We start from the raw sequence: 26,545 nt of genomic DNA on the forward strand, positions 1-26,545 counted from the left end.
TTACACAACTCTGAAAACTATGCTGAGAAATTCTGAATGAGGCAATAATATTAGTAACAATTCTTGCTTTTTATTTCTTACTCTGCAGCCAGAGCCCAACACAGCCTTCTGATTTTTTACTGCATACATGAAATTATTTCTCAAACTCTGCTCACCAACTCAGTGCTTGCTTTCTAGAGACATTAAAAACACTTCCTGCAAGTTTCAAACTTACAAACTTCCAGCCAACTGCTCTGTAGTAACTGTGGTGTAATGGCATTGCTGCTGTTTTCCAGCTGAAGTAACCCCACCTTGGAGCAGTCTCAGCTATAAATGCACTTGAAATTCAGATCATGGGAATATTTTCAAATGCTGCTTTAACATGTGCTGGTTCCCCAGAAATATCTTTAGTAGAAGATAAAGACAGACAGAGGGAAGTCCAGGACGGAGGAGTCTCCAAGCAGCCAAGGGAGGAACTGCTGGATTTCTCTTCCTACTCCAACCCCTTAAATGTTCAGGTCACGAGGGAACATTACCAGTCTCCCACAAGCTACTCTATTAATAAGTCTGCCTACCATAGTTAGAGACTGAGGCAAATAAAAACGTGGGATCGAGTATTTCATAAACCTCTGCAAATTCAGTAGCTATCTGCAGGCAATTTTACATAGAGCAGCTCTGAAATTTCTTATAGGTCACTCACTTACAGGCTACTTTAAAACGATCTGTAAATTTTATAATCCTCTATAATCTAACTTTAGGGCTATAAAGTAAATTAGATTAGTAATAAATGTTAGAAATGCTCTAGAATCAGACAGCAGAACAAGACATTCACAAAACAGCCTCTTCAAGTAAACCAAGCTTTACTTATGACAGCTGTTTATAAAGGGAGATTTCTGATAATTTCTGTTTTATAACGTTATGTTCTATGCCAAAAGCTAAGCTCTTTCCTTAAGCATCTCTTACTCCAGCTGTCAGGAAACTGTAAAAAGTGCAGGTGCAAGTAACAGTGAGTTTTGCCCTGAAGGCAGGACACGTGTGTCCCTTGCACACTGCCGTGCTGATGTTCCCTTCTCTGTCTAACACCCACAGAGACCAGGAGGGGGGCATGAAGAATACCTTCTTAACCCCATGACCATTCCAAATGGTTAAATGTAAATGTAAAATGTAAATAAATGCAGACAGAGATCCTGAATACAGGAAGGATGACACTGGCAGCCCTGTGATCCATTCAGGCTGGGAATCTTTGCTGGAATCAACAGCAACAGCATCAGCTGAGCCAGGCAGGGGAGCTAAGGGGGATTCCTCCATCAGGGGGATCTCTCTCTAATGCCTTAAAAACAGGGCAAATCCTAATTCAGAAGGTTTCATCCATTTTCTAGTAATTCACAGTTATCACTGGAAACCACTTCAAATAAGTGAACGTGCAGAAGGAGCCTGCAAAGCCAAACACTTCCATGATGAGCAGCCTATTTTAGCTACAGCGCTGATAGCACAGAGCAGCAGCACCAAAATGCTCTGCAATCCCTTCCCTTCCCTTTGTGTCAGAGCTGAGGGACACAGTTCTTACCCACACACTCGCCATCCTTCAGCTCGTGGCCAGGCTGGCAGCTCAGCTCCTGCACGCAGCGGAACGACCCCATGGTGTTGACACAGTGCTCTCTCCTCTGGCAGGTGTGCCTCTCTGTCACACACTCGTTGATGTCTGTGAGAGAGAGGGAACAAATCAGTGCCAAGGCATCTCCCTCTTCCTGCCCTTTTGGAAGGAGTAGAAAGCTCAAATGAAAGGCTTTGTTACAGTGCTCTGATGGAAGATGGTTTTATCCCAGGGTCTTTAGTTAGCACACAGTGACTGAAGAGACACAAACCACTGGGAGATTTCCTTCTTCTCCCCTCTTGCCAAACCATGGGGATGGTGCAGGCACTGGGCACAGGGATGGACAGAACTGAGTACAGGCAGGGTGGGCAGAGGATTGATGACCAGCTGAGGGGAAGGGATGGGAACTCCTGGACAAGTGAATGAGAAAGTGAGGAATGCTCATGGCTCCTCCCCAGATTTCCACAGCCCAGGCCACTGACCAGTCCTGCTGCCTCAGGCCAGGCAGACAGGGGCTGCTGGGGTGGCCCTGCTCCAGGGATGGGAGCTGAGGCTGCCCCGCTGGGCTGGAGCATGCTCGTGCTGATTCCCTAAGGAATGCATCGCTGGGACCGGATATGCAGGAGCTCGTGGAGAGAGGAACCCTGATGGCTCAATCAAGTTTGTAAGTTTGTATTTAGAGCTTTAAAGAGATTTGATTTCAGCAGGTGGAGTAGTGGAAAAGTTTTTTTAAAAAAAACACTTGAACACAAGATTGCAGAGTGTGGGACAATTAGGGAAGGAATATGAAACACCTTTAAAATGATACGTTTTGATAGGATTGGATGAAATCATCTCAAATGCAGGTTTTGCTTATGTTAATAATGAAAGCTAGAACAGCATGATGAACAAATACTTAAAAGCAACAAAAAGGGGCAGATAAACTTTCTTGCCAATCTCCACAAAGCCTCACACATTCACGGTTCTATATAAAGCTAAGAATTGCTAGAGCTAACAAAAGCCAAATGTGACCAGAACCATTACCAGTCCTCTGGCTGCTCTGTGCATGAAGCTGTTTCCATACTGCACAATAAAGCAAGCATTGTTTAAATCACATTTTCATTTTGGCTGTAGAACCTCATTCTCAGATAAGTACATCAGATATATGACTTCCCCTGTGGAGCACGAAAACAGGAAAAGCCATTTGAAAAGATTTTTTTCTTAAAAAATGTGTCAGCTTGTTTTCTAGCAAAGAAAGTGAAAAGGAGCACCAAAAAACTTCAGTTCCTGGTGGGCTCAGATAACTGGTGATGTGCATTGAGTTTTGCAAGATCTGTATGAGCTTCATTGCATTTCACTTCTCAGTTATTTTATAATATTGTATTATATTATTCCTTTTGTTTTCCTTCTGTTTGCCATTGCTACTCCTCACATGCTGTGGCCTTGCTTTCCAAAGCAGCTGGTTAACCCACAGCAAGGTCCTGGCCATCACCTCAATCTCTTTCTACCAGTCCCACACGAAGTTTGAGCTCCTCCTCTGAGGGGCAGGCCCTTGCCTGCCCCAAAGTTCCTTCAGGGTTATGTCCCTTAATGCTGGTGCAGTTTCCCAGTTTCTGTTCATTACAATGAGGAGTATTTTCACAAGTGGTCCTGTGGGGGTGGCAAAACCCCCTCACGTGCTGAGAGATGAATACAAGGTGCTGTGGTAGATCCCTCTCACCTACTTTGACTTTGTTCTTTAAGAATTCTGGGGTTTTTAAATTCTATTTTAGAGAAAACCAGCTACGGATGGCCACTTAACAGCGCCAAACCAGGGCAAGACTTTCTGCTGGCTGTACCACGGATCTGAGATTATCTGTTCTTGCAAACCACGAAAAGGCCTCCCATATAAACAAACTGCATCACACTGCAGCTCATGAGCTTGAGTCAGCCCAGCACCACGTCCAAAGAGAAAGTGTTTGTCTGAAATACGAACTGAAGAGGGTAGGAGGCATTCCACATGATTAGAAGGTGGAATATTAAGTAACAGGCAAAAAAAAGGTTGTGATTTCATGGAGAAAAAAAAAATCTAATATAATTTCATGTTTTGTCTATATTTTTGATTCAATTTTCAAAACTCTGAGTACTTGAAAAAATATGCAGAACTGGCTGGAACACATTTGAGGCAATTAAAATGATGGAAACTGGCAAATTACAATGCAGAATTCTTGCTTTTCTATGGAAGTTTTGTGCACGTGGCACGTGAGACACTGACAAGCTCTAAAGCCTGACTGTGAGCTGGGCTGAGCTGCAGGGCTGGAACCCTGAGCCATGGCCATGCAAAGCCCTGCTCTGCCTGTCCAGTGTCAGGGCATGAGCCTCTGTCTGTGCCATTAGGCCAGCTGCCAGCCCAGCAGAGTCCCCTGTTCAGTTCATGATGCAAACATGCCCTTTTCTGTTCACTTTTCTAAACTAACTCCTAAATGCACTGTAAAATCCAGAGTGCCCATGACCTGTCTCCCTTCAGTCCTGGGAGCCAACTGTACAAGGCAGGAAGATGCCTGGCAGAGCACTAGGAGTAACAGGAGTTATGCTTTCAGTCTGAAACACAGGCCATCCCAACACTGGACCAGCTGTAGCATTCATCCAACCCAATTATGACTGTGAGGTAGGGTTAGATGGTATTTACTTTAAACAACAGGAAAAAGAGGAAAAATAATTCGGTCCTACACTGCAAACAAGTCACACAGTTAATTTCTGAGGAATCTGCTCAGTCTATGTGTGTGGCAGCAACATTCCTCACTCAATGTCAGCAAAGCCCACAATGAAATGTAATCACTTAACAGCTCTTTTTCTCCCCAGAACCGTTGCTGCAAACAGCAACACACACACAATCCTGAGCACACCTGCTGCGTCCAAGAGCTGGCATTTTTGCAGAGGAATATCAGCATTTACCTAGTGCTATTTATTTCAATATGCACTTTGACATCAAAAACTAATTTTGATGCACCTTCTACAAAAAAAGTCAAATGTAGACTTTTCTTGTCCTGCCTTTGCAGTTTCTCACTATTTTTTTCTCTTCAAATCACCTCAGCTCTGTTTGTTTTATGGGACACATCTGTGCAGAGGAGGCACTCTGTTAGTTTGGAACCACCCACCCTGCGCTCACGCCCAGGTTCAGGAATAAAGTGACCACCTACTGCTCCCTGTCAGGAGGGAAACTGAGGTGGGAGTAGCAAAGACAGGAGCAGAGCAGTCAGTGACACGTGGCTGGTGGGAATGACTTTGCCTGAAAGTCAAGGGAAAAGCAAACCCCATTAACAACACCCGGCCTGGCTCTTATCTCGGGAGAACACGGAGCTTTCAGGCCAAAACCATTTCGGTATTTGCTCAAAGTGACACAGGGGGGCTGTGGGAGAGCTGTTTGAACAGCTGCTGACTCCTCTCTCTGCATGGCTGGCTTTTGGGAATGCTGGGCATCTGCTCCTGAATGCACCTGGAATTATGATCCTCCACGTTTGACTGAAGGAAATCCTGCAGATCAAAGATTATCAGCTGCTTTGCTGCTGTGCAAAGATTGTTCCTCCCGTCCCTAAAATACGCAAAGAGTAACATCATCGAACCCACAAGAATTCGCAAACAAATTACCAAAGGTTTTCTTCTGGTGTTCGAGACAGCTCAAGGTGGAGCACAAAAGCAGTCAGGCTGCAAAAGGATACCTCAGGAGAAGGAGGCAGTGAGCAAAACACAAACCACAGTATGCCTGTGGCTTTCCCCTTGGACTACAAAAGTAGGAAAAAATGTTAAACACGGCAAATGTTCTCCTGGCACCACACACGGAGCAGAGCTGGATGGGAGGAGGGAGCACACAAAAAAAAAAGGAAGAGAATTTTCAAAGTTTCTCAGATTATTTAAAAGGGTTCCTGTAAAAACTGCCCTGCACTGGAGGAACACAGAGGTTTGGTATTTAGTGAGGGAGAAGGGTCTTCCCCAATGAGAGTTGTGTCTTTGCCTTCATGAGCTGTGCCTGAGGTTTTTCTTGTATCAGTCATAATAAAGCTGTTCTAATGTCATGGGGCAGAGGCAGAACGTGAATCAAAGGAAGCTCCTGGCACCTGCCACAGCAGCTCCTGCCAAAGCTGCAGGCATTGGCTCAGTTTCACAGCACTCCTGGGAGAGGTGAAAGAGGACAGCTCCATCCTTCCTGCACAGTCCAGGGGAAACATCAGAGGACTCAGAGGTGAGACCCTGGAGCACAGCTCGAGGAGGGGCAGTTCCTGGAGCTGCCAGGCTCCCATGCAGGAGTGTGGTGCCTGCAGCAGGCTCTGGGCACACCCTGGGCAGCCCCCGGGCAGCTCCAGCACCAGCCTCAGCTCAGGCTGAATCGCCTCATAAAGGCCTCCTTCCTTCTAGTACTGTTCTCTCAGCCATTTCATTTAAACCAAATCATTTCATTAGTTTTCCATTCTTACCAGTACCTCTGATTTCAAAATAAATATTAATAATAATAATTTAAAAAATCAAAATCCAATGTTGACAATTTAAGGAATGCCCAAAAGATGGCAAATCAGTTCTTCTCAGGATTCTGACACTGCAGAAGTTTTCCTGCTCAGGCCCAAATGCCACGTGGTGCTCATTAATCAGATGAGATCACAGAGCTTTAAAGACAGGGACAAAACCTAAGCTGTGGTGGTCACAAAAACAGTGTTATAAATGTAGGGAGGGGGACAGGGGTGGAGAAGGCACTGCATTCACACAGGACATTACAGCCACAGGCACTGATGCTTCCATGGATGACTGGAGGTCTCCAGGTGCTCTGTTTTTCCAGGCAACACTGCTGCTGCCTCCTAACCCAGCCTCCAGAAAAGTCCCCAAAAAAGGAAACTGTTCCATAAGCTGAGGCCCTGGCTGCTGGAAGCAAATTAAATCCTCATAAATACACTTGTAAAAATTGATCGGTTTCTTACATGAACTCAAGCAGCAGGGATGATCCAGCAGAATTATGATGCATCCTTGACTTTTACACAAAGAAATTTGTGCCAGAATCAACAAAGGACTCATGTGAATTTTAAAATGCCCTCCCTTTGGATTGGATCTTTTCCAGAGCCCGGACTCAAGAGGATTCTTGAGCTGTATTTCTGAAGTTTTGTTGTTTGGTGGTGTCTGGAACTCGGCAGTACTGAACTCTCCAGAGAGATGAGCTGCTCTGTTCCCTGCGCTCAGTCTGCAGCCACCACTGCTGCTGTGGTGATCACACCTACGGGCTCGGGGCCTTTGCACAAAGTGATTTGCATCCTGACAATGCATTGCTGGGGAAAAAGCCAAACAGCACACAACTCATGAGGTGAAGGGGCTGAGCAAATGGTGCACATGTGTTTGTACTGCCTGGCTCTGAAATGTCGTATGCAGAGATGGCCAGAGAGCCTGGAGCACAAATGGTGTGGGGGCGTTGCAGAGCATGGAGGGTTATGATGCTGTGGTGAACGGCGTGTGCCTCTCGTCTTACCAACACATTTCCTATGCCTGTTGAGAATAAAGCCCTCTGCACACATCCCACTGTGGCTGACACAGGAGAATGATCCCAGAGTGTTCACACATAATTGTCCGCTGGAACAAGCCTGAGCACCTGCGAGGCACTCATCCAAATCTACAGCAGCACGTGGCAGCCAAAAGGGAAAAACAGAACTCCATTAGAACAGTTCCTGAAATGAAACAACATTTCTTTCACGCCGGAGATGCTGAGATGAAGTGTGCTGGAGCTTCCACATCAGCAGCAGGCTGTAATACATGCAGTGTTACACTGAAAATAGGGCTGGAATAAACCCTTGGAGATCAGCTAGTCCTTGCTCACGCTCCTGTGCTTTTACCATTCCAGAAAGAAATATCCTTAAGAACAGGCAGGCAGGCACACAGAGACAGTGCACATTCCTTGACTTGAAGGAAACCTGTTCCAGTGCACCACCACCCTCACCATCAGATCCTGACTTCAACAGAGATTATAAATGTCCCTTGCTAATGTTTAAACTCACTGCTTCCATTGACAAATACAAATTTTTTCATTTCCTGAAGGAAAACGATTGCCTTGAAATGTCCCTTTTGATTCTGACATTAATTAATCAAATTAGCTTCCACCACACTTGAGTAAGCAGTGCACTGTGAATATTTCATTTGGTAATATTAAAATCCCATTTTCTTCGCAGACGGTCTGGAATTTCATGAAAATGATTTGTTATTCAATAAGATCTAAGATTAAGAGCGATGTGGATCATTTGTGAGCAATTCTGAGCATTGGGAGCTCCTGCTTGCATTTCACTGTTACTGCTCCCATACTTAGAGATTTATAATCAAGGTATGTCACAGGGCATTGCTTCTGACCCCCAAAGCCTCCCTGGGCAAACATATCCTTTGTCACTACCCAAGAATGTCCATTTAAAATTTACATCATGTGAATGGTCATGGTGCAGCTTTGGAATTCACTGCTCATCACTGCAGGCCAGAGCTCCAGCAGCACGTGGAACACCTGGAGCTGGCCCAGCTCCCATGGCACATCCTTCCTCAGCTGTGAAGCTTCCCTGAGTTCAGGTTGCCAAGGCAAGAGGAACTAAAATCAAACAGAGCAGATGCCAGAGCAGAGCTGTGCTCTGAGGGTGCCCCAGGACAGCAAAGGTGCCCAAGTCCTGCTCGCTGATGCTGTTCCCAGCAAGAATGCTGCATGTCCAGAGCTGTGCACCCTGGGAGGAACCTGAGTGGGAACCAGAAGGGCTGAAAAAAAGCCCGTAATGTCAGAGGAAAAGAGCACCAGTCCAGACTTGCCTCCACCTGGCCAGGTAACAGCCATGCTGTGCTTCAGGAGGCATCTGCGAGGCAGAACTGGGACTCCTTCTGCCAAACGGTCTCTGCTGACCCTGCAATCCACAGTTCTGCAGATGAGGAACATCCAGGGCTGTGAGGTACACGAACACTTACCCACGTCCCTGTGGGGAGCCCAAAGCACTCACCTTCACAGGAAACCCCATCAGCCATGAGCGTGTACCCGGCCATGCAGGAGCACACAGCATCTCCTGCCACGATGTTGCAGAGGTGCTTGCAGGGGCCGTTATCTGCACAACACAAAATTGCAGAACGCATCAGGACCCCAGCACAGATCAGCCACAGTCAGACACTGCCAGGTCAGCTGGGCACGATGCCAGCTCAGGCAATGGGGAGTAACCAATCAGTCTGTAACCACGCTGTCCAGGCAGCCCTCAGCACTGCTTCCAGCCCTCCTGCTGCACACAGACACACCTGGCTGCTCCTACCTGCGCTGCTCACATCACCCTGCACTGCCCACCCCACACGGAGGAGCAGGGAGGGAATGACCCTGAAAGCAGAGAGCAGCCTCAAGTTTCTCCCTCGGGTTTCCCCTGACAATTGCTCAGCCTTGTGCCAGCGGTCACAAATTAAAGCTGTGCACTGAGATCAGACTGGTGAAGGGATGAGTGGAGTTTTGTTCTGTCACTGAACATTCCTCACCCACCTGCCTCTGCAGCTGACACCCCCAACCTACCTTTGCACTTGTCCTGCTCCTCCTGCAAGGACACCACGAGGATGGGCTGGGAGGGAGAAGCTACTGGAGGGATGGTGGCTTCGGCTTCCAGCCTGGTCACCTGTCCTCTGTCAGGATCTGTAAGGTGAGGCAGGCAGGGAGGATCAAGGACAGCACCACCCTGCCAGACACCCCACAGCAAGGGGAGACCCCATTCATCCCACTCCATCACGGTTTGGAGGAGGAAACAAACATCATGGATACAGATCAGAGAGCCTGGCTGACAGTAACTTCTGTAAAGTATGGCAATATTCGAATAAACCAGAAATTGCTAATTTTATTTTTAAAACATTTGTTGTATTTTAAATACAGCGGCTGTCTTTCATTTGGTATTTGATAGAAAAAAAATCCCAAACCCAAAACAAGCCTTTGACCTTATTCTGTCCATCCTATTTCAACACAGACAAACAACAGACACCCACCTTTACAAGCACAGGATACTTTGGAATGACTTTTGTACAGCCAAGTGGAAAACATGACAGCTGCTGTCTGCCACTAATATTTTCAACAGACAGTAGTGTTGAAGGTATCAGAAAAAAAGAGCTCTGTAACATGAAGAAGAGTAACCCAGTTTATCAGCATCATCAAAACAGAAGCCTGAATCCATATGGCTAAATTCTCCCTTAAGAGGGATGTGTCCTGTTCCCACTGAGTCCGAGGGTCACCTGGAACAAAGTGTGAGCCCCCAAGCAGTGACAACCCTGAGTGACTCGGGGTGACTGCAGTGCAGGTTCGGGGTGTGGGAAGAGTGATTTCCTTAAACAGGTGAAGTCAGCACAGACACACAACGGGCTGTGGCACAGAGACAAACAAGAAAACCTCAGAGAAACTGCAGAGAAACTAAAGGAAAGCTGGGTAGATGAGTGGAGGAGTCACAAAGATATTGCCCTTTTCTCACCTGGAGAGCAGCTGGTGCCATCATCCTGCAGAGTGAACTCTGGGAAACACGAGCACTTGTAGGAGCCCACGGTGTTGATGCACAAGTGCTGGCAGAGCTCCCCCCCGTAGAGCAGACACTCATCCAGGTCATCTCCAGGCAGGTTATTCGACAGCTCAGCCTCATTGCTGATGGACAAGGCTTCGTGGTGATCCTCCCTCTCTGAAACTACAACAGAACATCTCTGACAGCTGTTTTGGCACTGGGACTGGACAGAACTGGGTGTGTGATCACACAAATGCCGAGGAAAGTCACATCTGCCCAAAACAGTGACTGCAAGGGTAAGAACAAAGGAACCCAGCCTGGAGATAACACCACTGTGCTGGAGGTCCACCTCCTCCTTCCCTAAGGCTGGAGGGACAGATATTGTACAGAGCCACTGAGAAACAGTCACAGGGGAGGTCACAAGCTCACCTGTCACAAGACTGCCCACCCCATTCCTACTGACATTTGAACCAAGGTGCTGTGCTGAAGCCCCATCTGAAATTTCCCCCACACTGAATTTCAAATTTCAGGGGAAAAAGTTATCCAGCTGGTTTGGAAACTCTTTCCAGCACCACAGTTTGTTGGCTCCTATACTGCATTACCAGCAGCCTGGCAGCCACTGAGCAGTGGCATGGCTGTCCTTCCTACTGCTCTCCAACACCAGCCAAAGCACCACCTGCTTCCCTTCCTGACCAAGGCTGACAAGACTTCCTGTGACATTACAATTAATTCTTAAGTGAACCAGTTTCTCAGTCAGCTTCTCTTGAATACACGCAGGCAAAGTTCCTTGCTCAGGGAGGTCTCAGCTGGATAGAAATAAACCCTTTCACTTGTTGGTGAAATGAGAAAAGAATGGACCACAACTGCAGCCCAGCATATATAGGAGGTTACCACGGAACTCAGGGGTGACAGAGGGGCACAGAGTGATGCTGAAGGGAATGGGATCTAAGGCTGAGGGAGGAACATGGCTGTCCAAGCTCCAGATTTGCCACATTCCCTTTGTCAGGCCTCTTTGGCTGCAGGATTTGGTTTAGCTCTTCAGCATCACTAAGTTCATCCCTTTAAAGAGTGAAAACAAACTTGCAGAGCTCTGGGGCTTCTCCAGAGTGTGCTGTGAGAAAGCTGCCATGGTGTTCAGCAGCACAGCATGAAATCTATTCCCAGGACGTTTTGCTGATACCATAATCCATGGGATTAGTTTGACTGAACAAAACTTATCCTTTGCTTTATGCAGAATCTTTCAGGATCGCTCCTGCCCAAAGGCAGCTTCAATTTGCTTCTTACCAAGGGCCCTGGGCTGTGTGACTCGGGAGGGAAAGCAAACAAGAAACCAAACTGCTAAAGAAGGCGTGTCTAAGGATCAGAAACATCCACACATTCTTTGCGTTTTCCAAACTGGAAACAAGGAAACAAGGAAATCTCTACTTGGTCTGAGAGGAAAGCAGCTGTGCTCCTGCTGCACTGCTCCTTCCAGCACCTCCCTGAATGCCCGTGTGACACAGAGCCCTTGTCTGCAGTGTCTCTCAGGTACAGACGGACACTGACCCTGCAGTGTCCTCCAGGTACAGACGGACACTGACCCTGCAGTGTCCCCCAGGTACAGACGGACACTGACCCTGCAGTGTCCTCCAGGTACAGATGGACACTGACCCTGCAGTGTCCCCCAGGTACAGACGGACACTGACCCTGCAGTGTCCTCCAGGTACAGACGGACACTGACCCTGCAGTGTCCTCCAGGTGCAGATGGACACTGACCCTGCAGTGTCCTCCAGGTACAGATGGACACTGACCCTGCAGTGTCCCCCAGGTACAGACGGACACTGACCCTGCAGTGTCCCCCAGGTACAGACGGACACTGACCCTGCAGTGTCCCCCAGGTACAGACGGACACTGACCCTGCAGTGTCCTCCAGGTACAGACGGACACTGACCCTGCAGTGTCCCCCAGGTGCAGATGGACACTGACCCTGCAGTGTCCCCCAGGTACAGATGGACACTCACCCTTCTCGGGGGTCACTGTTGGCAGAGGCTCAGGATGCCGCTTTATCTCTGGATGGATGAAGTGATCCCCCCCTTCACAGCAGGACAGCATCACGTGGCTGCAGGGGTAGCCCAGGTTGATGTTGGCCTCGCAGGTTTTCCCCTCACTCCTCAGCCGCAGGCCCAGGCTGCAGCAGTCACAGCATTGCTGCAAAACAAGGGGACTGTCAGCAACGAGCATCTGGAAGCACTGAACAAACTGCCAGGGCAGTGGTGGAGTGCCCATCCCTGGAAGTGTTCAAAAAATGTGTGGATGTGCCACTTGAGGAAATGGTTTAGGGGTGAACAGGGTGGTGGTGCTGGGTTTGCAGTCGCACTTGATGATCTCAGGGGTCTTTTCCCACCTTAACAGTTCTGTTCTGTGACTTAACACAGCTTCAGGGATGAGCCCACACACACCTGGAACTGATCTGCACTTCCCTAAGCAGTGGAGCATCTGTAAAAACATCTGGAGTTCAGACAGTTGCAAATATCAAAGCTTTACTTGTGCTTGTTTTTGCCATTCTGCACCAACGGGTCAACTGCAGCCACAACAAACACAGAGTCTGGCTGTGCCAGTGATTTCAGCAACTCCACACGTCAGGAAGGAGGGGTGCTGCACATCAGCTCCTCCCAGCTCTTGCACACAGGCCTTGTTCGTGTGTAGTACAAACAAAAATTATAAACAAAATAACACAGATCTGTACCTCTGTATTAGAGCTCAAAACATGGTCAGTTTGAAGCAGTGTGACAGGAATTGGAAATATCTTGCACAGACATGAGGGTCAGCAGCATCTGAGCCCTGTCAGGCATCAGTAAAGACTCTCCTCTCTGCACTGCTGCCCTGCAAACCTGCTCTGACCTTCCATTACCTGGCTGTGCCGGACAGCATCCTGCTGAGACAGTGGCTGGAGGGAGGCCAGGGTGCAGTTAGGAGTTATTTGCCTCCCTCTTCCCTCCCGAGAGCATCCGAACAGCAGCTCCGCTGACACGCTGATCTCCCACCTCTTGCAGTCTGCTCTGCTGCAGGTGGCAGACAAAAGCTGTGTGGTGCTTTACTTAGTCACAGACAAATCTGCTGCACAATTAGGACACAAAAGTGCATCAGAGAAATGACAGCAACTTCAGGAAGTCTCCACTGTGGATGCCTCACCAAGCAGGGAGGCTGAGGAGCTGTGAGTCTCTGCCGCAGAGACAACAGGGGTCACACCTGAGCTGGAGATGCCTTTGTGGATTTGAATTTAAGTGTCCTCTCACCCCTAATTTACTTATTGATTTGTTTATGTCTTTTAGCTATAAATAATGTCTGTTTCACTGACAGAAAAGCACAGAGCCTCTTTCCCTCTGCAACTCCTTTGACAGTCATGCACTCACGGAGAGTTTGCAGTTACACTGGAACAGCCCCTCTGAACCCAGAGAGCCAGCTTCAGTCTGTTCCAATATTCACCCTGTGGAAAGGTGTCAGACACGGGAGCTGAAGGGCAGGACTCGAGCTGGCAGCAGGAGCTGTGTCAATAGAAAGTCCAAGGAGGGAGATCCCTGACCTGGCAGGGCAGATAAGAGAGGCAGTGTTTTAAGGGCTGGAGGAGTATGGAAATGGAGAGGGATCACTTCTCATCATCAGAAATCCTAGGTGGGCATTGCCACTAAACCAGAGCCTGTCTCCAGCAGGGAAATGCATCCACTGCCAGCTCAATGCTCAGAAACTCTTCTGCCAAGTCCCTTTTTTCAGGACAGCACTGGGGTTTCGTGAGCATTTCACACTCAGTGCACAGCCTTGCATGTTCAGCCAGTTTGGATGGCTGCAGCTCATGTTTTATGGCCCTGCTTCCTAATCTGAAAAATCCCCAAACATCATAAACAGCAGACATTACTCACATTTGCAAATATGCACAGCCACGAGGAGCTGCCTTCACGTGCCCAAAAACATTTGTGTAAAATTTACAGCACGCCCCTTGAAGAGGACGAATTATTTTGCATGTTAAATAGGCTAAATCATCTTTTCAAAAGAAGTATTAAAAAAAAATCTAGCAATAATGAATTGTGGTCATGCTAGAAAAGGGAAAACTCCTCTTTCCATCCTCCCCAAATCCAGAACCTTCAAATTCAAAATTTTATGGAAAAAAATTTCTATTTTCTGCATTTTTTTTCAGTTTTAGCTCAGTTCTGTCACCTTCAATATGCAAAATAGAAGAAGTTCAAGATAATCCATGGTTTTACTGAAGTACTGTAAAATATACAATATTTGCCTTGAGGACCCTGGCTTCTTGCAGTCGTAGTTTATTCACAATTTATCCCATGTGCAGGTATGACAGAGAGTATTCAATCAGTCAGACATCTTTGGGCTCACATATTTTCCAGGTGAACAAAACTGTCTCATTTTCCAGTGGAAAAACTTGCTCGTTGAAAAGTTCCTTCTAAAATGCAAAAATTGGAATGCCTCGACCTTCTATTAGCTGCTTTCTGAACTTCCCAGGAATTCTACAACTGATTTAATAGCAAAGATGACTTCTTTTACCTTGCAATTGAGAAACACCTTGAGAACCATTCTTTGGTTCACAGCTTTCTGCATTCCCCTCAAAACTATCTTTGCTGGAATCCAGCATAATTGGATTTTCCACGGTGGAGTCTCCACCCACTGGGAAAAAACCCCAAGCATGTGCTTTTTGTATTAATAACAACTAAATAAGTAAGTAACAGTTAAAGCACCCTAAGGTTAGGCTGATTGAACACAGGCTGAACTCCTGGATCTGAAAAACCAGCACTGCCACCTCCACCTTGAAGCAAAAGGAAGGATCCCACACCTGAAAATGCCTGAAGACCTACAAATGTTTGTAACCTGGAGTTAAAACACTGGCTTTTGGCAGGACAGTGTAGATAACTTGCTGGTTTTGGGGGCAATTAATCAATCTTTCCACATTCCAAACAAACTTTTTTGATTCATGCCACAGCAGTTACTAAGAGCAGGGGAAACACCACTAAGGACTGTCAGCACCTTCTGCCAGATCACCTCTGAAACAATGTCTAACCATAATAAAATTAGAAAACCTTTCCTGTAGTACAAAGCATTACAAAGTTGGATTATTTTGTATTACAGCAGTACATACTGTAATGCTAAAGTAATACAAAGTCTCAACAGTCTCAGTATTTATTGATTTTTTTTCAAGCAGTAGCTTCAATGACTCAAGAGCTAAACAAGCTAAATAGGTGAGCAAAGCTGTTCAGTAATTTTACTGTCTCAGATGGTTTATCTTAAAGGAAAAATCCCATTGGAACTGGCATGAGCAACCATTCCACGAGAGTATTTTGTCACTGGTTTCAGCTCAGACAGGAACGATGGAGTTCTCCCTCCCCACCTCTGCCTGAGGAATGGCATGTGCAATCAGACCGACTCCACAGCCTGCCTCTGCCGGGCATGCAAACCACCCCTGGTGAAAACCTAAGAACAACAATTCTGTCACATTTCAGACATATTAATGTCTTCTCCCAAGTGCACAAATTCTCTTTTTACTCTAATGATAGGCTTCAGACCAAAATTAATAATAGTTCTGAAGATGACAAATCAGCATAGCTAATTAAACCTTACACTCTGCAGTGGATGTCCACGTTCTCTGCTCTTCCAGTGAACAATTATCTGTGAGAATCTCCGATGTACAGGAACAGATAGAACTAATCAGGTTCCTGCTGAGCCCATGGAAGCTGCACTTAAGCTGAGCTATAGCTATGTAAATTAGGATCAGAGGGAAATGAATTCTGAAAGGCACTGTTCTGGTGAAAACAAGACAAGCGAGCTGCTGAATCTTCAAACTGGTTTAAATTGGTTTGGCTCCAGTGATTCTCATAAAGCAAATCTCATTTATCTAAGCGGAGGCTGTGGCTCAGGATTTGTGATTTGTGCTGGCTGCTAATGGTTTGCCTTTATTTATGAACAAAAGCTTCCATCATCACCTAAATGCTTGTTCCTCTAGTCCAGCATTGTGTAGAACTGGGAAAGGGGGCCACAATTCAACACTGGAGCCAAGCAAACTGTCCAGTAATGGGTTTCACATTATATCTTCAATTAAGTTTTGCCCCATCATTTCCTAAATTCTTCTACACTATAGACACAAAAACTAAAATGGACTTTTCAGCTACTTCCAAAGCAAGGAAGCAAAAGCAATACAGCCAGTTAGGTCTACAAAATGGAGATGGAAATAATTCAAAACAACATCACTGTGAAGTTTTAAAAGGGGCTGCAAACTTAAATGCAAGCAGCTCCATTTCCCTGCCACATTCCTGCAACTTCACCTTTTCTGTGCCCCATAGTAGTGCACAAACAAATTACTGCTGAAGGCAGGCTCTGAGAACACCTTACACGTCTGCAGAAGCACCAGAGGAGCTCACCTTGTAGGACGAGCCCGCGCAGGGATCGCTCTCCTCGGGGCCACACGTGTCCCCCTCCTTGGCAGCGATCATCCCGGCCAGGCAGCTGTTCTCCCTCACCGTGGACACACAGCACTGCTTCTGGGCAATCCTGCAAGGGCCAAGCCATCACATGTAACACATCCCACAGCCTGGGCTCCCTGACACGCTGTGGAACCATCCCCATGGCACCTGGGCTGTGCCAGCCGTGCCCTGGCAGCAGCACCGGGCAGTGCCCGTCCCCTGCGCTGGCACTGCTGAGGGACCTTGGGGTCAGTTCTGGGCCCCTCAGGACAGGAAGGACATTGAGGGGCTGGAGCGTGTCCAGGGAAGGGGCTGGAGCACCAGGAGCAGCTGAGGGAGCTTGGAAAGGGGCTCAGCCTGGAGAAAAGGAGGCTCAGGGGGGACCTGTAGATTGGGCAATTCACAAAAAAAAATGGAAAGGGACGTCTCTTATCCCAGCAGAAACCAGGCAGTGACAGACACTTGGCTGCTTTTCCAGTATCAGTGGCCAAGTGTCACTTTTATATTAATATTTTTATGTTGGGTAGCACAAGAGAGGTGAAACTGGGAAGCAGGGGATTAAGTTGAAAAAAACCCAAACAAATGCTCTTAGACACTTTTTTGTATGTGCAAAGTGTTTTCTGTATTTAAACACTGAAATCTCTATAGACATGTTCTTCTGAAATGGGACATTTAGACAGGAGAAATTCCTGGCCTGCTGGAGTATCACTGGCCATTCTTTATTTTAGTATTTTTTATTTATCAGCAGAGCTCAGTTTCAGCTCCTCTATCACCAGAAAATGAACTGGGAAACAACAGTGACAACCACATGCTCTTGGTTTGCTCTGTTTCACAAACCTGCTCTTTGCAGAGCAGATAAGCGAATTTTGAAGAATATTCAGAACACTTCTGCTTCAGGAAAAGAGTTAGTGAGTCAAGCTCAGTGAACTGCTGCATTAAACTGGTGTGAGTCTCTAACTGGGACACGTGTCAGCAAAGAGCAGGGCCCGTGCTGGGACAGCTCATGCAAATGCCACCCAGATAAGCACGGCTCTGTTGTGATAAAACTCACCAATTATAAGATAAAAACTACTACACTGGGTCAGATGAGATTTCATCTAGGCTAACATCCTATTTCTGACACAGCCAATGGTACAAGCTCTGGGAGTATTTTTATATCAGACTATCCATTGATTATCTAAAGATTTCCTGTAACCTGCTTTAAGTTCAGTCATCAAGTTTCTGCACCTGATCTCTTGTAGCCCAGTGTCCATCTTGCAGTTAGTGTGGCTGGTCACTACACAGAGACAGGCCAGGGTGGTCCCTGAATGCCCAGAGACATCAAGATACATCAAGAAGTAGCTTCAACAACAACGTTTTTACCACATGAACACCTCAAAATAGCATTTGGAAACAACAGGCACCTCAGTCTGCAACCTCTGTGTAACAGGGAGGCTTCCTTCATCTGCATGAACTGAGAAAATGAATCCTTCATCACGGTGATGGACACTTGTAACACCCAAATGTGTCCAGAGAACTGTCCTGGCAGAACAGGAACTAACTTTTGAAACTAGTGTCTACTTTCTATCTATTCCCATCCCTGGCAGTGCCCAAGGCCAGGCTGGACATTGGGGCTTGGAGCAGCCTGGGACAGTGGGAGGTGTCCCTGCCCATGGCAGGGGTGGCACTGGATGGACTTCAAGATCCTTCCAACCCAAACCATTCTGGGATTCTGTGATTCTACTTCTTACAGTCTTCAGGCAGTGAGCTGAGCTGGCACAGACTCTTGGGAGCTGCAGGGTTCCAGCACAGACAGTGCCCCGGGGCTGGAGAGGGGCAGGGTCACCAGCTCTGCTCGCTGCCACATCCCCCAGCAGCAGCACCAAGTTGTTGTCCTTGCCTTCCAGGCTCTGAGGCCACATACTTGAATATTTTTTACATTAAATTTTTTCTTTGGACATAATATTTATAGGCGGGCTTAAATCTTTAAAACAGGGACACAACTGAAATTTTAGAAGTAAGACAGTTGAACCCCTGATCTCTTATTCCTTTAAATCCCAATAGACTCACAGGGACTGAAACATTTAGGATCTGGCTTTTTAATCTAAAACCAGCCTCAGATGTGCAGGTGCAACTCATTAATGTACTGGATTTACACCTACTTAGGCCAAGGCTGGAATGTTTTAATCTGCCTTTACTGCACAGACAGTTGGCATGTGTCAGTTACGTCACGCCAGATCCCAGTGGGGAGGATTTCCATCTCCCACTAACTTCAGAGAGGTGCAATGATACTAAATGTGATAAAAGTCATTATGCCAAAGTTTTTCAGTGCTCTAAATGATGGGATCACTCTTCGAGAATGTGAGTCTGGAGTAAGTTTGCCTTCATCCCTCCCCAAGGCCTGCTCCAGACTGGTGGGGAGGGAAGGGGATGAAGTGCAGCTCGTGCAGTACTGGGCCCATGTTACCCTGCACCCATCCTTGTTGTCCTGCTGTGCAGAGAGCCTGGCACCCTCTCACACCAGATGCTGCTGACACCAGCAGCAGCACCAGGCATGTGCTCCCCCCTCCAGCAGAACCAGGGCCCACTCACAGTGGGCAATAAATACATCCCATAAGGACATGGACAATCACTGCATTTAGCACTGCCAAGGGGAAGCCAAGCTCTGCCCTCCAATTTAACTGCAACTCCACAGATGTGCCGAAAATGGGAAACAGAAATCTGTGCTCTGCTCATGTGGGAGACAAAAAGAAACCTTAAAAAGCTTTTGTTTAGATTAGATTTTGGGCAAATGGAGGGAGAAATCCTCCTTTCTAATTTGCCACGACATATTGCCAGTCTACCAATAATTTAGGCAATGAATGACAGTTCCCTGTCTCCTGGACATCCCATGAACTTCTCAAGGGCTGCTCTTTGTGTTAACCGAAAATGTTCAGTTTTACCTTACGTACCTGCAAATATCACCATCCATGCCACTTACAGGGATTTCTGTGCACTCCCCGTTGTCTATAGCCCACTGCTGTCCAGCTCCACAGCAGCTCTCAATCAATTCCTTCGTGGAACCTGTGTGAAACACACACACACACATTTCTGTAGATTATTTTGTATGGAATAGATTTGGTGTAACTCTGTTTCTTAATTGAGAAGACCTTTAAAATAACGATAGCTCAGGGTGAGGTTTTTCCCCTTCTTTCCATATTTTGTCTGGTTACAAGGAAAACAAAGAAAGAGACAACTGATACCTGGAACATCTTGATATAATTGTTCACCTGGTGATGTCACTCAGGGGGGAACAGCAGAAGGAAATTAGGAATTTTAAACAGTACAAATAATATAACTGGTTTGAAGAAAACTCCATATTTGACAACTCTGAACAAACTCCCTGAAAAATCATGCTTGGCCACTTGATGCAAGTTGATTTACTAAGTCATTACGCTGCTGTAACAGTGCCCTCACTACTCAGGCTGGGTTAGCACAGAGTGCCCCAGCCCTGGAGGGTTCAGCTGGCTTAAAAATACACTGAAAAGGGTTTGGGAGACATAACTGACCCTGTGAAACACTGGCACTGAGATGTAGTGAGAGAGGGACATGCAGAATGCTGCTCTAGTTCCCACATTTTCCTTTGTGGATTTCCAGCGAAGATGTACATTTGCAGGTTGCAGTGAAATAGGGTTTTGCTGTATCCTATACACCTACTGTACAGACCTGGGGCACTTTGTTCTCCTCCAGCCTTCGGGGAGAAACAACCCAAACCCACCTGGAGCCACTGTGCCCCCACCCCGTGCAGGTGCAGGGGGGTTAAGGACCAAAGCCATTTGTGTCCCCCCACCCTGCCCAGTTCCTGCTCACACGCCAGGGCACCACGACAATCTGCACATGGCCCTCAGGCTCTGCAATGCTTTCATTTTATACAGCACATTAACAATCTTAAAATATCCTTGAGTCCTGAAAGCTGTTTTAGGTGTAAGAGTTGCTCTGTGACATTGGAGGGTTGATCTATGCAGTTAAACTGGCAGGAAATACATCCAGTACCAGATAATTACAACACATTCCTATAAAACAGTTACACAGTTTTAATTCACTCCCTCAGTGGAAACTCCATTCATTTTACCAAGTGCTGAAATACATTTGTTGCTCTTGCTGGAACACGAGAATAGAGCAGAATTTAACTATCTACATTGCAGTAATCTACATGACTTATAATTCAAATAAAACTGAGTTACTCATTCCTCACTAAAGATTCAATATCAGATTGCTCTACTGAAGTGCCATACTATTAAACAGTCATATTTGCAAAATATATTGTCTTTTGTTGTGATCTTATGAATAATTAAACCCAGAATGAAGTTATCATAAAATAAACAAACCACTGCATTTTATCATCATCAGGAATTTTAAAGAACCTAGAATAACTCATAATAGGACTCACAGACATTAGCACGGATTTATGATATTTTAAGTCTCCATTAGCAAGAACAAATGTATACAACTAAATACGTGCACAGGACTGAGGACCACAGAGTTTCTCTGCTGGATAGAGATTTTCAGCTCTGTGTGTAACTAAAACATTCAAACAGAGCTTTGTTTATTTGGGGCTTCCATGATCTTAGCAGATTTAGAAGCAGATTTGCATCTGCTCACAGAAAACAAAGTAATTTTGTTTGAGAACTCTGTAATCCTGGGGGTTTTTTATATACTGTGTGAATCTTTGATACTTCATAAAGTCCTTTCACAACCCACCTGCTAATAGATAATTTGCTATTTATAGATTTCTTCTCTAAGGGAAAAAAAAGGTAATTTATGTCAGGCTGCCCTACAAAACAGCAGCAGTTTCCTCACTTGTTTGCAGTTCAGTAACTCACCTCCTGCAATTATCACTCTGCATCAGTCTGAAGAGACGAACTACAGGACATTTTGGCCTAATCTCAAAAATTTGTGCATTGTCTTCTAAAGACATTTAGAAGTTAATTCAAATATTTTGAAAACCATTTTTCCCTCAGAGAATTTAAACTCCTCCCTGCCTGTGCTTTCAAGTTGTCTCAGTGCCTGATCCAACCCTGAGCAGCAGTGGGATGGCCTCAGTCGGACCCAGGGACACATCCAGTTTTTCCGCAGGATATCCACGCAGCTTTTACATGCTAAGAATTTCAGCTTCCAGCTACAAATGCTGCTATGGGTGGGTGGGTGTATTTTAAGAAGTTTAGCTGAAGCTCAAACTGAGGAAAACACACAGTTAAAGGCTACTAAATTATTTCCTCCCACCGACACAGTGAACCAAAAGTTTGTTAGAGCAGCAAAGGAGACAAAGGAGCATTTTCCTCCCCTTTTTCCCTCCCAGTGTTCACAAATTATGTTTCGAGAGCGAGAAATCATCAGCCAGCTCCAGAAGGTCAAGAAGGGATAGAATATCTCCGTCTCTTGCCAGAACTTTTTTGACACTGAAGTTTCCCTGATTTCAGCTTCACCTGAATTTCTACTCAGACCATTTAACACCTTTAACACCGCCAATTTCGCTGCTTCCTCCCATTCTCACTTCGGGTTTGCAGCTCTGCAGAGCATTTGCATTGATTGAATAACTCCTGTTATGCAAATACCCATTCTCGGAGCCAGCACTCCTGACTGAGCTGTCAGCAGCTTTATCCATCAGTCTGTTCCAAGTGTTTCTTTTGTCTAAGTAGAAAGACAGACAAGCCTTAAGACATCAGCACTTCCTCACTGAGCCTGGTAAAACACTGGCACAGGGTGCCCAGAGCAGCTGGGGCTGCCCCTGGATCCCTGGCAGTGCCCAAGGCCAGGCTGGACATTGGGGCTGGGAGCAGCCTGGGACAGTGGGAGATGTCCCTGCCCATGGCAGGGGGTGGGATGAGATGAACTTTAAATCCCTTTCCACACAAACTGTTCTGTGAGTCTACGATTCCTCACATGATGGGAGCAGCGAGGACTAATCCATCACATCAACCAACCCACCCAAGCCTCCCACCCACCAGTGGACAATTATTTACCTTTCTACTAAAATTACTCCAGGAGCCGTGACATTAAGGAGTCTTAGATAGCAACTTTAACCACAGAGAGACCCAAGTAAGGCAGACATAGCACAGGGGCCTGGATAGAATCAGTTGGCTGCAGGTAGAGGTGAAGTTCAGAACTGGTATTAACCCCAAATACAACTATCCATAATCCAGGGAAAGCCAGAGCACTGCATGAATCACCATGAGGATCAGCATGTCAGGGGCAGGGCACTGTCAGCCCCAGGCACCCACATCTCTTCAGTGCTGGCTTTAATTCCAGCTGTTAATTGCTGGGTCAGCACTCACATGTGAGAGAGGCAAAGGTCATACCGGGAAAACTGAGCTGAGCTCTTGCTGTTGTGATGGAGCATCCTGCTCCACTCCTACACCTGAGGAAAATAGTTTATCTTCCCCAAAACGATAGTATTTACACTTGGGGGAGGGTGGGGCAGGGGATTAAACACCAGCAAACAACACAGGATCTTGCAAGGAAATGAGTTTGTGCACTGAGATTGATTTTGATGTGGAGCCTCAGAAATGAGACACTCCATTAGGAGCCATCTCCCTCTGGAGGATCTCATTGCTCACCCACACGGGCAGCTGACAGCCACGACTCCCGAGCTGAAACATTACTTTGATAAAAGCAGCTGCACAAACTGCCCGAGCGCTGAGCTGGCATAAATCACCCACCCTAGGGAGCTGGGTGGGGGCAGCCTCACAGCGCAGCATCGCTGGGGAGGGTTCCATAAGGCCAGGTGAGGGATCAGCTCTGAGCACAGGGAACACCTCTGCCCCGCAGCACCTGGGGGAATTGTGCCTTTCCAGGGAGCAAAGCAGACGGGCTGAGCTCCACCAGCACCTCCTCACAGCTTGCAGGGAAGCTCTTCTTTGATCAGGGGCGTAGGTTCCTTTCGCCTGCTGCAACCATCCTCACCCACCAGGAATGAGTGGAGAAAGAACAGAAATGGGGCAGATAGGGAGCAGTTTCCATCACTTTCCACGGGCACATACAGTCAAGGAAGGGATCAAAGCAGAGTCTAAGTCAGTGCTCATGACTTGTTTCCCTTATTAAAAAACCCAAACAATAAATGCAGCTTGAAAACTTGTTTATAGATTTACATATGTTTAAAGGAAGGGGTATCCATACCTGCAATACCCCCAGCACATACACTGAACAAGGACTGCTTGCTCACACTGGAGAAAAAAAGTTCTATTTCCTTATCAAATACCTGCCTGAGAACATAAAACCACGTATTCTGAAAAATAATGACAAAAACTTCACAGAACAACTTGGTGGAGTTCTTCAAATACTGAAAAATAACCGTTTCCAGTGGGTCTTTTTTTCTGCTCCAATCTCTTAATCATTTAAAGCTCTAATAAATAAATAACAAAGTACTGTAGCTTTAGCCTTTGATAGGTTGTCATTTTCTATCTTATCAACAGCCTGAGAAGCTTTATTAAATTCCCTCATTGAATTTCACCATTTAGGTGTGCATTGTAACATGTTCTCAGCTTGATTTATCTGGAATGGCTGGGAAGACGTTTTAATGAGTAAGGTAAAGAGGAGAAGAACATTTATCTTGGCAGAGACAGGGGAGGGGAGAATGACAACACAACCCCAAAGCCAGCTGCTTTCACTCCAAACGGAGCTATCACTTACGTCATTAGGGCTGGTTAAGCTCTCCCCAGGACCTGTTCCCAGATAAATGAGCGAGAGTTTGCTCTGTGCAGGTTCCTGCAAGCTCCTCCAAGCGCCTCAGCGTTCAGGATGTGTCTGACTCTAAATCTCCTTGAAATGAGGGCAGCGCTCGAGTGTTTCCATGACCAAACCCCCAGTGAGCTCACTGCTCGGGACGGGGCTTTAACCCACGTGCAGCTTCTCAGTCTTTGAGGCTTCTCTCCTTGGAAATGATGGAAAAGCAGATTGCAGGAGAAATACAGGCTGAGCTGAGCATTCAGCACACATCTCATGGATCCAATCCAGTGCCTAATCCTTCTTTTCCACTACCCTCTTCCATTCCTGCTGGACAGCCTGCCATGCCATCACCACAGCAGTGTCAGGGAGCTCCATCACACTTGGAGCAACCTGCCTTCATTTTAAACCTCATGCAGCAAAGCGTTTTTCTACATCCTCCGAAGGCGCCCGCGTCTCTTTGGGAATCCATCCCACCACTCATCCGGGACAAGTTCTGTTATATTGCCTTCGCTCCTTGGGAAGCATCTGCTTTCTATTTCGACCTGAAAACATTCTGTTTCCTACGTTATTCTTTTTTCATAAATTCCTTATGCTGGCTTGCTTGGCAAAACACAGAGAGCCGTGTCTGCCCCAAGGCACAATGAAAAACTGGATAACCCAAGCCGAACATTCATTTTACTGTGCACCATACAATGGAGACATACATCAACATAACCTCAGCCAGGCTTGTTTGGCAGATTGTGTTCGAAGTGTGAATGAATAGCAACCTTATATTCCCTCTGGCTTTAGTTCTGGATAATCCTTGTAAGTCAAAACTTGTATTACCTGTGGCAGAGGCCAGATAATTTAGATGATGTTTGGTCTTTAACGTTTCCATGACAGCATCCTTTATTAGGTCCAGGTTGAAAGAAGGAGGGGGGGGAACAACTAAATATATTCTTCAACCTTTTTCACCAGCAACAAACCCAAGCAATTCCTGCCGTTTCAGAATGTGTCTCATTTTGCTGCGTCCTTCTGTCACTGAGTTTGAAGCGGAACAGTTCCTACACAATCGTCCTTCTATTCGTTACAATAATAACTCAGAGCAGGCAGAATGTTTCTTGCCCTTCAGCATAGTCTTGGCTGTATTTTCCCCCTCAACCTTCCTTCCCCAGATATTGCACAGAGTATATTTATGCTGGCTATTAACTTTCAAAAGAGCTGAGGCTTTGGAAAGCCTGGTTCCGATTATCCTTGTAATTCCTGTCTGAAGAATTTTATCTTGGGGGAGAGCACACTCTTTGCATGCTCTGTTTTGTGGCTAGGTAGGCTTCCTTCTTCAAAGCATTTCCACCAGCCCTGTTTAATTTTAAAGTTAAAATTCAGAGGAATAGTGTTTATCAGGGAATGTAGTCAGGGACTGCCTGTCAGAGCACTTGGGAAAATTAGGCAGGATCACTGAATGTGCTGCAACTCAAACACTTGAGTAAGCCAAGCACTTCCAGTACGTTCTTAACTCATTACAAATTGAGCTGAGGTTGTAATGGTAACTAAATTATGAAAACAATATTCCTTCTTCTTAAAAAATATGAAGGCAAGCAAACATAAAGAAGCAAATAGATGTGTGTGTAAGGCCTTCATTCAGCTTATACGCTCCCCGTACTTCTGAGCGTTTATCTACAGAAAAAATTGCATTAATTCCACCACTACCCATTCAGACCCACACACTGCAGTGTTAGGGACAGCCATCTATTAAGACATGTTGCTGCTTTAAATTTAAAAGTGCTTTAAAAGTGCTGCTTTAATTTTAAAAGTGTAGCAGTGAAAAAGGTCTTTGTTTTGGACTGGGAGTGTTGACCAAGGACAAGCCAAGCTACTGTGCCATTTTAGAGTTCAACTGCCTAAAACCATGACACACACTTTAATCATGCAATCCATACAAATACATAATTTATTCTCATACCAATCACACGGAAATTGTACTTTTGTTTGAAGTCCTGAAGGAGGATTGTACATCTATATCTGAACCGTATCTGATTTGCTGGGGCACAGATTGCTCTGTGCACACCCTGGCAGAGCTCACATGGGATAGGGAACTGCTTATGAATGCTCCTATGAAGCTGACCCAAAGGCCAAACATCTTTCAGGTTGCTGTTGTGAGCCTTTTGTAACTCTGGCAACTGAAAAGAAAATCCCCAGCACCTGCCCAGTGCTCAGTCCGCTTCCACCAGTTCAACACATGCAGCACAGGCTAAAAACACATAGCCTTAGCTGCCCTCCAGGAGAACCCACCCAGAAACTATTCACAGAAAAGTCTCAAATCAATTTTAGGGGAAAAAAAGCCAAGATTTTCATTTTTCTCGTGATCAATTCATCCAAAGTAGAAAAACTGTAAAATTCCT

At 46.2% G+C, this 26,545-nt stretch overlaps 1 protein-coding gene across 4 annotated transcripts in view; it reads right to left on the bottom strand.

Moving 5' to 3' along the window:
- The window catches only part of FBLN2 (fibulin 2), a 93,968-nt gene that overhangs the window by 13,116 nt on the left and 54,307 nt on the right, over positions 1-26,545 (bottom strand). For all 4 annotated transcript variants that reach the window (XM_039558986.1, XM_039558987.1, XM_039558988.1 and 1 more), the window contains exons 3-9: positions 19,412-19,523; positions 16,440-16,569; positions 12,039-12,225; positions 10,015-10,221; positions 9,078-9,194; positions 8,530-8,631; positions 1,547-1,681 (exon numbers count right to left, since the gene is read on the bottom strand). In XM_039558986.1, coding sequence (XP_039414920.1) covers positions 1,547-1,681; positions 8,530-8,631; positions 9,078-9,194; positions 10,015-10,221; positions 12,039-12,225; positions 16,440-16,569; positions 19,412-19,523 — 990 coding nt within the window. The remainder of the gene's footprint in view (positions 1-1,546; positions 1,682-8,529; positions 8,632-9,077; positions 9,195-10,014; positions 10,222-12,038; positions 12,226-16,439; positions 16,570-19,411; positions 19,524-26,545) is intronic.

The sequence above is a fragment of the Corvus cornix genome, chromosome 12 (assembly GCF_000738735.6).
Source record: "Corvus cornix cornix isolate S_Up_H32 chromosome 12, ASM73873v5, whole genome shotgun sequence".
NCBI lineage: Eukaryota > Metazoa > Chordata > Aves > Passeriformes > Corvidae > Corvus > Corvus cornix.